The sequence below is a fragment of the Triticum aestivum genome, chromosome 3B, assembly GCF_018294505.1.
Source record: "Triticum aestivum cultivar Chinese Spring chromosome 3B, IWGSC CS RefSeq v2.1, whole genome shotgun sequence".
NCBI lineage: Eukaryota > Viridiplantae > Streptophyta > Magnoliopsida > Poales > Poaceae > Triticum > Triticum aestivum.
The window spans coordinates 87783748-87798540 of NC_057801.1; the positions used below are offsets into that span (position 1 = coordinate 87783748).

Sequence of the window (14793 nt, forward strand, 5' to 3'; positions counted from 1 at the left end):
TGGAGGTGTGTCTCCGAGGGATCTATCCTCGGTGGATCTGCTCGGATCTGGTTATTTTTTGTCTATGTTTGTGTGTCTTCGGATTGGATCCTTTCGATCTACGTTATCCTTCATCGGCGGCGGTTGCTATTCTGGTGCGCCAGTCCTATGGGGCCTTAGCACGGCGACTTCCCGACTGTCTACTACAACAAGTTGTGCCCCACTCCGGCGAGGGAGGGGCGATGACAGCGGCGCGCCTTCGGCTCGCTTCAGTGCTTGTAGTCGTCGTTAGGTGGTCTACGGACCTGGATGTAATTTTTATTATTTCTGATGTTCATTATACTGCCATGATTGAAGATAAATAGATCGGAAGTTTTTCGCAAAAAAAAAAGAATACCGTGTATATCCCTCGGAAAAAAGAATACCATGAGATGAAAACGGTATTGAGTAGCTTAGAACAAATTAATGCCCTTATCATCATCACCATCATGGCCATTATTATTTGAAGATATTAGTATCTTCTTTGTGTCGGTTGTGCTTGTACTACGTCACGAATCACATGGCTGATTGCCTCGTCTGGAGCCGAAGAAGTCAACGAATCAGACAAGTGTGACTAGGCTGCATCCGGCTGCCATTTGTAGGCACGTTTAGGCCCTGGGAGAAACAAGAGAATCCCCGGGAAATCCAATTCTTTGAAAGGCTTCATTTATTTAATAAATAAACTAAATTCATTCCAACTCAAACATAGAGATAAACTAAATTTATGCCGAACGGCGCAGCGGATCGATGGCAACTTTGCAAAAACAAAACATCAACCCAAACATGCTGCAAATGTTTTCCGCGAATCCAATGACATCACTCCTAGTACAATATAAGTTCGTTGGTTCCCTCCTCCGTTCATGCGTTCCAAGCGGTGCCTTTTTTTACGCGCTGAAACTCCGGCCGGATTACCCAAATCATTAGGGCGAAACAATTGCATGACAAATGGCCCTAAAACCACACGCTGCGTGTTGCTCAAATCTTTGTCTCCTTCGTCTACACTTTACAGCGACGAGTCATCCGCGCTGGAATAAATAGTTTGCACAGACAAAGAAGAGGAAATACACGTATGATGGTATGATGAGATGGGCACATCAGGAGGACGACGACACGAGATCAGATCAGAGACGCGCAACCACTGGGAATGGACACGACAGAGACGGACTGCCCTGCGGTCCTGAATGGCATTTTAGAGCATCTTCAACACGCGCACAAAAAGAACTCTACGCATTAAAAGTTTGTTTTTTTGGGCGCCGGACTGCTCCAGCAGAAGCTGTAGCGCTAAAAAATTTTAGGCGCGCACTGAAAAACGCTATCGCGCGCAATATATTTGGGGTGCCGGATTGCGTGTGCTTCACAATTTGCATTGTCTGCTTTTTAGTCGCGCGTTTTTGGGCACCTGCTAAACCAAAATTGGTCCCGGGGCTTTAAAAACGCCACAATGACGTGCTATAACGTTTATTGGGCGCGGGATTTTTGTGCGGCTGTTGGAGATGCTCTTACAATCAGGGCTTCGAGAGCGACCAAGAGCACCTGGTCCCATGTTGCTTTCAATAAAAGTTTATAGTATGTACATGACCAAACATGCCAAGCACACGAAACCACGCCCAACCAACCCAAGCTAAATATATAAACCAAATACATACACATATATGCTATTGGCGTCTACTCCCGCCGTTCCTAAATACAAGTCTTTTGTAGAGATTTCACTATGGTTCACATATGATGCACATAGATGCATTTTAGAATATAAATTCACTCATTTTGCTCCGTATATAGTCCATAGTTAAATCTCTATAAAGACTTGTATTTAGGAACAGAGGGAGTAGTCCTCTGAGCTTTCTTTAGAGTCTATATAAGCTTTCTTTAGAAGATGGCGGGCAGGATCCATGAGTGCATTGCGCGCCAAGGTAGCAGCACTCACACTGATAATCTATGCATTGGCAAGAGAATGTCTGATGGCGACTGTTTCATTGCTGGTTGCAGAAAAGGTCATATTTGCATTCCTTCCTGATTATACACACATACATACATATCAATGGACGATCTTGTTCAGAACAAGTCGAATAAACAATGCAAATTTGGATGGGAGGACATCTGCAGCAAAATGGGCAGGCAGGTTGCGGTTTCAGCCGGACACCCCCGGCGCTCCTTATTCCAGCGACCGGCCTAGAGCTTTGCCGGCGAGGAGGACGGTTATATACAATGGACAGAGCACAACCTTCTAAGTATGTACATGTCGTCAAGGCGGTGCGGCGGGTTTACGCGGTCAATGTCCTCAGGGGAGGGTAGTCAGTCTTGAGAAACCGCGAGTATTCCTTCTGCGTCATCTGCCCGCCGTTTACTTGGTCAAAGATGCACCTGTAGAAGCTGGAAATGACAAAAGTCGACCTAGTTAGTGTGAGAGTTTCAACAAATACAAGAGCAAGATGCTAGCACAGTGACTTGCTACTTTTTTTTTCGAGAAAACGCAAAAGAGTTTGCGTTTCATTGCATTGAACAGGAAGACATCGGGGGTACAACCTCCAGGAAGGAGGGACACTCACACACACACACACACACACACACACACACACACGACCGTCCTCACCAAGCGACTACAACTAGGTAAGGAGGTGCCCTCAACTACAACACACAACGACATTAGGCCTCGCCCAGCCAGACCTCCAGCCAAAGATGGCGAGGCGCAGAGACTCGGAGCAACAGGGCAGCATCACCGCCATTGCAAGACACCACCAGGGACGATTGCAGCTCTTGCCAGACCAACGTACCACACACCCATGTGCCTAGGAGTCAGCGGGTGAAAGGCAGGGCCTGACAGGAACTGGGGAGCGCCGGCGCTGGCATACGTTGCGACCTGCTCCCTGTGCAGCCGTCGACACCAGAGCGATGCATCACCAGCCACCATCTGCCGCATCAAACTCCGCATGCAGCCAAAGCAGCGCCATCAAGAGGGTAACGGCGTAGAGACGCCGCCGCTGCCCAGTCCGGGAGGCCGGACCTACGATTTCTCCCGGTGCTCTAGGAGGAGGCCCGGTCAGGGTCATGCCAACGCCTCCAAGGAGGTGACGGCGCCCTCGGGCGTCGCCGTTGACAGCGCAGGCTATCGCCGCGCGGGGATTTCGCCCCGACCCATGAGCAAGGACCTCAGATGCAGATTCAGACTGGACATGGCAGAGAACGCCGGAGAAGACAGACACACATGGAGGAGGGAAGCCTAGGAACGTCGACAGTCGCAGAAGTGGGCACCGGCCAGCACAGCGCCAGCAGGCCGGCCACCGCCGGGAGCGCGTCCAGCAGGCGACAGCAGTCACCTGCACCGCGCCGCCGCTGCGCCAGCCCGCAGCCTCCGCCACCAGGATCCGCCGGGGCACAGCATCGCAGCAACCGTCGGAGTTGCCGCGCGCGTGCTCACCAACCCAGCAGCGACCACTGGCGGCGGCCGGGAGGGGTGGGAGGAGGGAGAAGGGTGAGCAGGGGCAGAGTGGTTGACGCGGGCCAGTACGGGCCCGCGCGGCCCAGATCTGGGCGCCTGCAGCTCTGCCGCTCGCCGCAGCGGCCAGCCGTCGCCAGGCAGCTCCACCGCGCCATCTCGACCACCCCTGCGCGCAGACCGCCGTCCGCTGCGCCACCGCACGCTCCCGCCGCTCCAGCGCGCCCAACACCTGCGCGCGAGCACGCGAACAAGGGCCCCGCCGCCGCCGTCCACCGGCGTGGGCTTCGCCCGCCGGCATCCTCCGGCGGCGGCGAGGGGAGGGAGGGGAGGGAGGGGGCTTGGGTGGCGGCTAGGGTTTCGCCACCCGAGTCGCTCCCAGGGGCGACGCGGGGGCCTGGAGCCCTCTTCCCGTGACTTGCTACTTGCTAGAGAAGAAGAAAAATCTCCTCAGGCAACTACTACTGAAACAGCTTTAGCCTGTAACAAGAACGCTCATTGTTTTTCTACCGACTGGTGTAATTTTCTGTAGCTAAATATTAAACGATTGATCGGACATTCAGAAGTGAAAATCGAACATATACTGACAGCAAAGGCTAACTGAATTATATACTCCCTCCGTCCCAAAATTCTTGTCTTAGATTTGTCTAGATACGGATGTATCTAACACTAAAACGTAACTAGATACATCCGTATTTGGACAAATCCAAGACAAGAATTTTGGGACGGAGGGAGTATGTTCTACAGGACTACAGGTATATGGCAAACAAGAAACACCATACATGTATGTATACATTTGCTGAAATGATAAATCTTGCAATAAATGTTTAACCAATCGAGGTGACTGATGAGTACCTGCCATCCAGGCCAACCATCATTACAGTGTTTTGAGCGCCGAAAGCTACGATGTAACGTGTGACTTCCGGTAAATGGAACTGAGCAAATGACCACTCTGAGCTGAAGTACTTCGGCAGAATCCCTAGAGAAATGAAGCAAAGGATATGTTAATGCCTTGACTAACTGAATTCTCTGGGATGCCAACCCATTATTCTGAACATGCATACAAACTGATCCAACTGGTTATGAAGAGAATCACGAGTACATAACAAATGATAAGTGAAGCATGTGATCCTGGCCCCTTGCTGCTAGAATTGGGCTTTGTTTAATTTATTTTTTCTCTCATAGCAATAGCAGAGCAGCAGTTTGCCTGTTTAATGTCTTGAGATCACTACTTAGTAAACATCATTTTACGAAATTGACAATTATGTTAATTATTCTATCTTGAGCTAACTTTTCCGCATTAACTAGACTATTCATCACATTCATTCATAAGCAGCATGCAAAATTGCAGAATATTGTGCATCCATTAGTCCTCTGTGAATTGCTAATTGTAATGAGCATTAGGCAAATGGAGTACACCATATGTAAGTTTTTGTTAAATTAGCCCTTCATTATGCCAAAAGCTACACAGAACTCTCAAGACCAGATGAGCAATCAAATAGTGTGAGCAGAAGTGCCATTCTAACCTTTCATGAAAGACAGTGATGAGCTTGCATTGGATCCGGTGTTTGTTTGTATAAGAGGATCCATAGAGGTAGAAGAATTCTGGTGATCCATCCGTGGAGCTTCAAGGGTACGCTGATCATTACTTGAATCTTCACCCGCAACCCTGACTTTTAGACTGAATATATGAACCGTTCCTTTGTCGCTGGACACTGCCAACCATTGCACATTTGGTGACAGTGCAATGCTGTATATCTCGGCTTTATCAAGACCTCTGCGCACCTGCATACCATTTAAACATAAAGATAGTTACATGCCCATGCTAACCATCAACAAATTACATATACTACAGAAAGACTTGTGGAGACAGCTAAAAGAAGACCTGTGAGGTATGGAGATAAATATGTCTGCTATTTATTTGCAAAAGGATGGGATATCATCAAAGTGAGATTGAAATATTACTCACCTCTTGCAGGCGTGTGCCATCCATTGTGTTAAATATTCTGATTAGAGTACCCTTCATACTAGCCGTTGCCAGCAAGAGACCATCCATGGTCAAGGCCATGCAAGAAATGTGTGAATCATGGGCTGTAATCATCTTTGTCACCTTTAGCCCAAAATGCTCTACCCGAACATTTCCCTGACTGAGCCCAGGACAGGCCAGCACTGAAGTATTGGAATGATGAGAGAGACAGCACAGTCCTTTAGGATTTGGCAGGGTCTCTATCTGATGGAGCATCTTCAAATCCGTAAAGTTATAAACATATATCTTTGTCTCAAGGACAATCACAATGTTATCTTTCCCCAATTTTACAGCCCGGACATCAGAGCGGAAGGTAAACTCCCCAATACAACGGCTCTGGTGATCATCCCAGATCATCACCTTGTTGGGCGGATAATGCATATTGGAGCCGCCACCTACAAGAGCAAGGATGTTGCAGCGGAACAGCATCTCAACTATCCCAAACCCACCACTCTTCAGATCCCTCCTGAAAGTCTCCTTAAAAGGGTCGCAGTTAAAGATTCTAAAGCCATTACTTGTGCCAGCAGCGAAGCAACCACAATCCTGATTCCAAGAAACCGACAACAGCCTAACCTCCTGATCATCGCTGCTACCTGCCTCAGCCTTGCTCATAGGTACCGACAGTGGCCATGTGTGAGGGGACTCGTACGTCATAATTTTCTCTGGGGGATGTAAACCCCGCGATGTGGAGACTTGTGAGCTCATATACAAGCCAGACACACCAAACGAATCGATTCCAAATGCAACTACGCCAAAGGTTGTCGATGTGTAAGCAACAACAACAACACACACAAGTTAAGTTTTCAGAGATCCTGCAACAAAGATGAAAGATCAGCAGAAGGCAACTAAAACAAAAACATCTTGCACTGAATGTAGTGAACAAACCATTCAAACTACTTCCAAACAAAAACAGTAATCATTCAAACAAGTGATACAGATCTAGGTACAATGTCAGCATTTAACACTGTCGAGGATGTGAATATGTACTTGTCTCAACATAGCCGGTCCCAAGCCCGGGTAAAGGAGGAGGGTTGTGATAGGCTTGGCGAGCCAACGTAAAAACTCAGCAACTCTTATGGAGATGAAACCCAAAAGATTTTCGTTGGGGCGTAACCCTCTCAGCGACGCGCCACATCGGAACCCGGGTGTGGTGGAAAATGGGCAAGGGCCGGGCCGTCACCCCCCAAGTGGCGCGCCGTATCTTGATCCGGATACGATGGCAAGTGAGCGAGGATCGGGTCGTCGCATCCTTAGTGGCGTGCTACATCGGCGCCCGGATGTAGTGGAAAATGAGCAAGGGTCTTCGCATTTGACTCGACGAGTGCGAAGGGTAAGGAAGCTAGCCGAGCCTAGGAGGATTCGCTTAGGTAGCTGGAACGTAGGGTCTCTGACAGGGAAGCTTCGGGAGCTAGTTGATGCAGCAGTGAGGAGAGGTGTTGATAGCCTTTGCGTCCAAGAAACCAAATGGAGAGGACAGAAGGCGAAGGAGGTGGAGGATACCGGCTTCAAGCTGTGGTACACGGGGACGGCTGCAAACAGAAATGGCGTAGGCATCTTGATCAACAAGAGCCTCAAGTATGGAGTGGTAGACGTCAGGAGACGTGGGGACCGGATTATCCTGGTCAAGCTGGTAGCTGAGGACTTGGTTCTCAATGTTATCAGCGCATATGCCCCGCAAGTAGGCCACAATGAGAACACCAAGAGGGAGTTCTGGGAAGGCTTGGAAGACATGGTTAGGAGTGTACCGATTGGTGAGAAGCTCTTCATAGGAGGAGACCTCAATGGCCACGTGGGTACATCTAACACAGGTTTTGAAGGGGCGGATGGGGGCTTTGGCTATGGCATCAGGAATCAAGAAGGGGAAGATGTCTTAAGCTTTGCTCTAGCCTACAACATGATTGTAGCTAACACCCTCTTTAGAAAGAGAGAATCACATCTGGTGACTTTTAGTAGTGGCCAACACTCTAGCCAGATTGATTTCATCCTCTCGAGAAGAGAAGATAGGCGTGCGTGCCTAGACTGTAAGGTGATACCTGGGGAGAGTGTTGTACCCCAGCATAAGCTGGTGGTTGCTGACTTCCGCTTTCGGATTCGTGTCCAGCAGGATAAGCGTGCCAATGTCGCTAGAACGAAGTGGTGGAAGCTCAAGGGGGAGGTAGCTCAGGTGTTCAAGGAGAGGGTATTTAAGGAGGGCCCTTGGGAGGAAGGAGGGGATGCGGACAATGTGTGGATGAAGATGGCGACTTGCATTCGTAAGGTGGCCTCGGAGGAGTTTGGAGTGTCCAGGGGAAGGAGAAGCGAAGATAAGGATACCTGGTGGTGGAATGATGATGTCCAGAAGGCGCTTAAAGAGAAGAAAGATTGCTTCAGACGCCTATACCTGGATAGGAGTGCAGACAACATAGAGAAGTACAAGATGGCGAAGAAGGCCGCAAAGCGAGCTGTTGGTGAAGCAAGGGGTCGGGCATATGAGGACCTCTACCAACGGTTAGGCACGAAGGAAGGTGAAAGGGACATCTATAAGATGGCTAAGATCCGGGAGAGGAAGACGAGGGATATTGGCCAAGTCAAATGCATCAAGGACGGAGCAGGCCAACTCTTGGTGAAGGACGAAGAGATTAAGCATAGATGGCGGGAGTACTTCGACAAGCTGTTCAATGGGGAGAATGAGAGTTCTACCATTGAACTGAATGACTCCTTTGATGAGACCAACATGCGTTTTGTGCGGCGCATCCAGGAGTCTGAGGTGAAGGAGGCTTTAAAAAGGATGAAAGGAGGCAAGGCGATGGGCCCTGATTGTATCCCCATTGAGGTGTGGAAAGGTCTCGGGGACATAGCGATAGTATGGCTAACCAAGCTTTTCAACCTCATTTTTCGGGCAAACAAGATGCCAGAAGAATGGAGACGGAGTATATTAGTACCAATCTTCAAGAACAAGGGGGATGTTCAGAGTTGTACTAATTACCGTGGAATTAAGCTGATGAGCCATACAATGAAGCTATGGGAGAGAGTCATTGAGCACCGCTTAAGAAGAATGACAAGCGTGACCAAAAATCAGTTTGGTTTCATGCCTGGGAGGTCGATCATGGAAGCCATTTTCTTGGTACGACAACTTATGGAGAGATATAGGGAGCATAAGAAGGACTTGCATATGGTGTTCATTGACTTGGAGAAGGCCTATGATAAGATACCGCGGAATGTCATGTGGTGGGCCTTGGAGAAACACAAAGTCCCAGCAAAGTACATTACCCTCATCAAGGACATGTACAATAATGTTGTGACAAGTGTTCGAACAAGTGATGTCGACACCGATGACTTCCCGATTAAGATAGGACTGCATCAGGGGTCAGCTTTGAGCCCTTATCTTTTTGCATTGGTGATGGATGAGGTCACAAGGGGTATACAAGGAGATATCCCATGGTGTATGCTCTTTGCGGATGATGTGGTGCTAGTTGACGATAGTCGGACGGGGGTAAATAGGAAGTTAGAGTTATGGAGACAAACCATGGAATCGAAAGGGTTTAGGCTTAGTAGAACTAAAACCGAGTACATGATGTGCGGTTTCAGTACTACTAGCTGTGAGGAGGAGGAGGTTAGCCTTGATGGCCAGGTGGTACCTCGGAAGGACACCTTTCGGTATTTGGGGTCAATGTTGCAGGAGGATGGGGGTATTGATGAAGATGTGAACCATCGAATCAAAGCCGGATGGATGAAGTGGCGCCAAGCTTCTGGCATTCTCTGTGACAAGAGAGTGCCACAAAAGCTAAAAGGCAAGTTCTACAGGACGGCGGTTCGACCCGCAATGTTGTATGGCGCGGAGTGTTGGCCGACTAAAAGGCGACATGTTCAACAGTTAGGTGTGGCGGAGATGCGTATGTTGAGATGGATGTGTGGCCACACGAGGAAGGATCGAGTCCGGAATGATGATATACGAGATAGAGTTGGGGTAGCACCAATTGAGGAGAAGCTTGTCCAACATCGTTTGAGATGGTTTGGGCATATTCAGCGCAGGCCTCCAGAAGCTCCAGTGCATAGCGGATGGCTAAAGCGTGCGGAGAATGTCAAGAGAGGGCGGGGTCGACCGATTTTGACATGGGAGGAGTCCGTTAAGAGAGACCTGAAGGATTGGAGTATCGACAAAGAGCTAGCTATGGACAGGGGTGCGTGGAAGCTTGCTATCCATGTGCCAGAGCCATGAGTTGGTTGCGAGATCTTATGGGTTTCACCTCTAGCCTACCCCAACTTGTTTGGGACTAAAGGCTTTGTTGTTGTTGTTGAGGATGTGAATATGTACGACAGTCTCATATTATCCTGGGATTATCTAGGGGTGTCACACACTGAACCATGACGCTTAAAAGTTGCTACTCCCTCTGTAAAGAAATATAAGAGCGTTTAGATCACTAAAGTAGCGATCTAATCGCTCTTATATTTCTCAATGGAGGGAGTACAAAATAAGAGACTGAGTTGCTGGATTATCATATTACCTGACAGTTCTACTCGCGAGCAGAGTCACCCCACCTAAAACAACCTAGGCCCCCAAATCAAGGACACGACCGACGAGTATACTCGCCACGAATTGTTGTCAATACATTCTAAATGGTGAAAATCTCAGGTCAAACACGCGGGATTCAAACGATTTCGGGTTTCAACCTGTGACTAGTGTGTGAGATCGGCATTGATTCGCTTATATCATTCGACCGCTCAATCCTACCCAGAAGCAGCGCTGCCCCACCTATGACTATCCACTACAGCCAAATCAGCTCCGGCTGCAGCAACCGCTCCGATTCGCTCTAACTAGAACTCCGAATCCCGGCTAAATTCCCCGGGATTCGCGTCCGATTCCACCTGAACCGCAGGGCATCCAATCGATGGCACCACCTCCCGATCAATCAAGCGGCCCGGCTAGCTTCCTGCGCAAGGTAAGATCCCAATCCCCAAATCGACGTCCGCGGGATGTCCCCAGGACCACGGAAAACCAAATCGGCACGGCACGGCGCGCAAGGCAAGGGAGATCCAGGTCTCCGGGTTCCGCGGAGGACGCTGCTAGAGAGAGGGACGAGGAGGGGGGAGGGGCGGATGGCGGTACCTCTGGCGGGCGCGGGAGGCGACGCCGGGACGCGCGGGGGGAGGGGAGACGACGAGGGCGGCCGCGGCGGGTGCGCGCGGTGGAGGGGAGGAGACGGCAAGCGAGGACGGAGGAAGGCCGAGCCGGCAAGGAAAGGCGCTTTCTTTCTCCTTTCTTTTTTTCCTTTCGGGATTTTGGGACGGGGGGAGAATTTTTCTCTGGGGGAGAAAGAAAGAAGAAAGAAAAGGATCGGAGTTAATTAATGGAAGATGCAGCTTCTTCCACGGAAAGAATATTATTATACTACTATATCATGTCAGCGTGAAGTGTAATTAAGCTTAATCGGCCTAGATCCTTTTCCTCTAACAAAACTTAGCCGCCCTTGATCCAATCTTATTAACCTGCCCTCAGTCAACTCGTACATGCAGCATCAAAAAATTTGAAAGTCAGAAACTGGTTCGGGCATCCTGTCCCCGGAACCAGGTTCTAACCGTCGGCAATCCCCCTCCCTCCCTCACGCCACCGCCGTAGGACACTGGGCTCCTCGAGCGGTAGCTCCCCCTCATATTCAGCAGCGGCGCGACTCTTTTCCTTCCTCCCAGCACGGCGGTTCAGGTGGTGCCGCGTCATAGTTGTGGCATCCCTCCCCTGGTGATGTGAAAGCTTGGCGTAGCATCCTGCAGTGCGACGATGTGGAGGGGACGCGGCGACCGTGAGAGGTGGGGGCGATGGTGTGGTCTACTTCAACCTCCTCTGTCGGCTTTGGAGGGAACCGGGATCTTCCCCGGCAAGTTGCAAGGCTCCACGACCATATATCTAGGACTCGGGTCTGGATGTCGCGGGCTGACGGGCCTCGGTACCTCATTCCCTATAGGTCTCGTTGAAGGCGGCGGTGGACATGGTGGAGCAATCTGGTTTGAGTTGGGGGGAGTTGGGACTACCGGTGAAAGTTAGGTTTCGGGTGAAGTCGGAGCCAACGAGGGTGGCACCTATGGCGCCAAGTTTACAATTCTCAGTTCCCCTTCCCTCGGGGTGCTTCAGTGGAAAACCCAAGTCTGGGTCTACCCGGACCAGATGATGGCAACACCGATGTCATGTTCCCTCTCGAGGGCATCATCTTGGAGGTTGACCTGGTTGTAGGAACCGCTGGCTAGTGGGTGTTCACGCTGGTTGTTTATGTGGTAGTCATCGTTTGTAAATTGTGTGGCAACGTCTAGTGGATGAGCGATGTTGAGGTTGAGGCAGGTCTGCGATGGTCGGCTCTTCAACATGTCTATGGTATTGCCGCGGTTTGTTCTTTGTAGCAAGTCGGAGTTGCGGCGATGGGATCCCTACAACGGCGATGACAAGTGACGGGTGGCACGCATGGTTATCTCCTACAGTACCAACTTTGCACATTCCCCTTCGTAGCTTGCCCATGGACTCGAAGCTGCCTGGTCGGCACCGGGTGTGGGTGTGGCCGACTACTTGGCAGGTCTTCCTATGGTTTCACCTGCTCATCCTCACCACGAATGCTTAGAATGCAACTTCAATCGTGCATTGGTGGAATGATATGACCTCCTGTCTTAAGGAAGGGCCAAGACTGCAGACATGAAGTATTTGATCCCGAGCTCATATGCTCCCGCATGAACAGTAAAATCCAAAAAAATAGTAAAAAAAACAAAAAAATCTGATTTTTTTTGTGATGAACATTGATAAATTTTCTAGCTGCATGCAAAATTTCTGATTGAAATGACATTCGTGGAGGTCTGGGCAAAAAAAAATCCATGGTACAAAAAGACTATTGTTGGAACCATTTTGGAGCATCGATTTTGTTATTTTTGCCCAGACCTTCACGAATGTCATTTCGACCTGAAATTTTGCACGCAGTTAGAAAAATTATCAATGTTTATCACGAAAAAAAGACAATTTTTTTAAATTTCTTTTAGTATTTTTTCGATTTTACTGTTCATGCAGGAGCATATGAGCTCGGGATCAAAAGAACACTTTCGCAAGACTGTTGCCTACACCGCTTGGAACATTTGGAAGGAACGAAATCGACGTGTGTTTAGAGCATCTCCAACAGCCGTCCAACACGCGGCGCGCTAAAAATCAGTTTGCAGCGCGCCGATCGCCTGCTTTGGCGCGGCGAGGAGCGCTAGCTCCAGCGGCCGCGGTAAATTTAGCGCGCACGTGTAGCTCCAGCAGGCGCGCTAAAATGCAGCGCGTGCTCTCGCACAAACAACATATGCGCTCCAAACACAAGCAAGAAGATCAAACACAAACAAAATAAATCAACAATAAATAGTTCAATTTCGTTATTACAACTCAAACAAATAGTTTATCTTTCAATACAACAAATAGTTCAACAATACAACATCAAAAGCACAATTCATGATGCTCTGTGTCGGTCATTTCAAGCCCACCACTCCTCAATGAGATCCTTCTGAAGATCATCATGTGCTTCAGGACGTCGAATGGCATGATAAGAGGCAACAAAACAAGCCACCCTTTGAGCCCTCCGCCGCACTCGCACGGGATGTCCCTGATGGGGAATGTAGCATGCAATTTCAAAAAAAATCCTACGATCACGCAAGATCTATCTAGGAGATGCATAACAACGAAAGGGAGAAAGAGTGTCTACGTACCCTCATAGACCGAAAGCGGAAGCGTTAGGTTAACGCGGTTGATGTAGTCGAACGTCTTCATGATCCAACCGATCTAGTACCGAACGTACGTCACCTCCGTGTTCAACACACGTTCAGCTCGATGACGTCCCTCGAACTCTTGATCCGGCAGAGGGTCGAGGGAGAGTTCCGTCAGCACGACGGCGTGGTGACGGTGATGGTGATCCGCGCAGGGCTTCGCCTAAGCACTACGACGCTATGACCGGAGGAGTAAACTTTGGAGGGAGGCACCGCACACGGCTAAGAGAACAATTGATGTGCCTTTGGGGGTGCTCCCCACCCTCGTATATAAAGGAGGAGATGAGGAGGCATCCGGCCTAGAGGGGGCGCGCCAAGGGGGGAGTCCTACTAGGACTCCAAGTCCTAGTAGGATTCCCCCCCCTTTCCTTTGTTCACCGGAGGGAAAAGGAATGAGAGGGAGAGGGAGAGGAAAGAGGGGCCGCGCCCCCTCCTCCTTGTCCTATTAGGACTCCCTAGGAGCCCCTGATGGGGTTATGTACCTAGGGTAGGGTCATAGACCTGATCCAAGTAACTTACCCCAAGACATCCTTAGAAGAGGTCGCCTTCCAGTCGACCAACGAGGATTCACTCGACTGGCCTGAAGGACTCGACCACGAAGACTCACTCGACCACCAGGAGGTCAAGAGGCACTCTGCACTGCAACGGCCTGTAATCAAGTAGACTTTATGATAGTAAAGGCCTTTATGTGGGGCGTTACCAGTAACGCCCCAGACTTAACTCACCTTAAACCCTCTCCTACGTGGGCTGGCTGGGGTCCTGGCGCACTCTATATAAGCCACCCCCCTCCACAGGCAGAAGGGGTCGGGCATCTTGTAATTCATACATTCATAATCCACTCGACCGCCTCCGGGCTCCGAGACGTAGGGTTGTTACTTCTTCCGAGAAGGGCCTGAACTCGTACATCCTTTGTGCTTACAACCTCTCCATAGCTAGGACCTTGCCTCTTCATACCTACCCTCCACTCTACTGTCAGACTTAGAACCACGACAGTTGGCGCCCACCTTGGGGCAGGTGTTTTAGCGATTTTGTGGAGAAGTTGCGATTCTTCCGAGTACTTTCATCATGGTGTCTGCTGGAGTTTTGGTCGAGGGTCAAGAGATCCGTCTCGGCACTCTCACCTTCATCGCCGACGACTCCGCATGGCTCCAGGAGGCTCCACTCGACGTAGATGCGCTCCCCGTCCGCGGTGCGACGCATTTTCGAGCATGTGCCCGCGGCGTTCTGCTGCGGCAACCGTCGACCCAGTATCGGTCGGCTCCTCCATCGTCCACCCTCCCGGTCTCTCGCCAGCGCAAGCGCTCAGGCCGGTCGAGGCTTCAGCGATGGGTGAGTCACGCGGTGGCTCGCCAGTCGGCCACTACACAGGTTGCGGCAATCGAGCCCAACGAATCTCTCTACGGCTTGTTCGATCAGTCGACTGGCTCCGGAGAGACTGCATCCGAGTGCAGAAGCAGTGATCCAGCGGCGGAAATCTTGATGGTCGACGGGCCCCACAGCCCTCCTGGCTTCGCCCGTGGTGGTGGAGCAGGTGACGGCGGCGACCCTGCACGAGGCTACGAAGAGT

The 14793-nt window shown here is 50.3% G+C and overlaps 2 protein-coding genes across 2 annotated transcripts; both read right to left on the bottom strand.

The window, feature by feature from the left end:
* Positions 1-1991: 1991 nt before the first annotated feature.
* On the bottom strand, positions 1992-10797 carry LOC123068795 (autophagy-related protein 18d). Its single transcript, XM_044491455.1, has 5 exons — positions 10564-10797; positions 5421-6289; positions 4978-5236; positions 4307-4430; positions 1992-2388 (listed from the first exon to the last, which is right to left on the bottom strand). Exons 2-5 carry the CDS (start codon positions 6180-6182, stop codon positions 2280-2282), a joined length of 1254 nt encoding a protein of 417 aa, XP_044347390.1. The 5' UTR covers positions 6183-6289; positions 10564-10797; the 3' UTR covers positions 1992-2279.
* Positions 2408-4137, bottom strand: LOC123068796 (uncharacterized). Its single transcript, XM_044491456.1, has one exon. It carries the CDS (start codon positions 3750-3752, stop codon positions 2913-2915), a length of 840 nt encoding a protein of 279 aa, XP_044347391.1. The 5' UTR covers positions 3753-4137; the 3' UTR covers positions 2408-2912.
* Positions 10798-14793: the final 3996 nt, after the last annotated feature.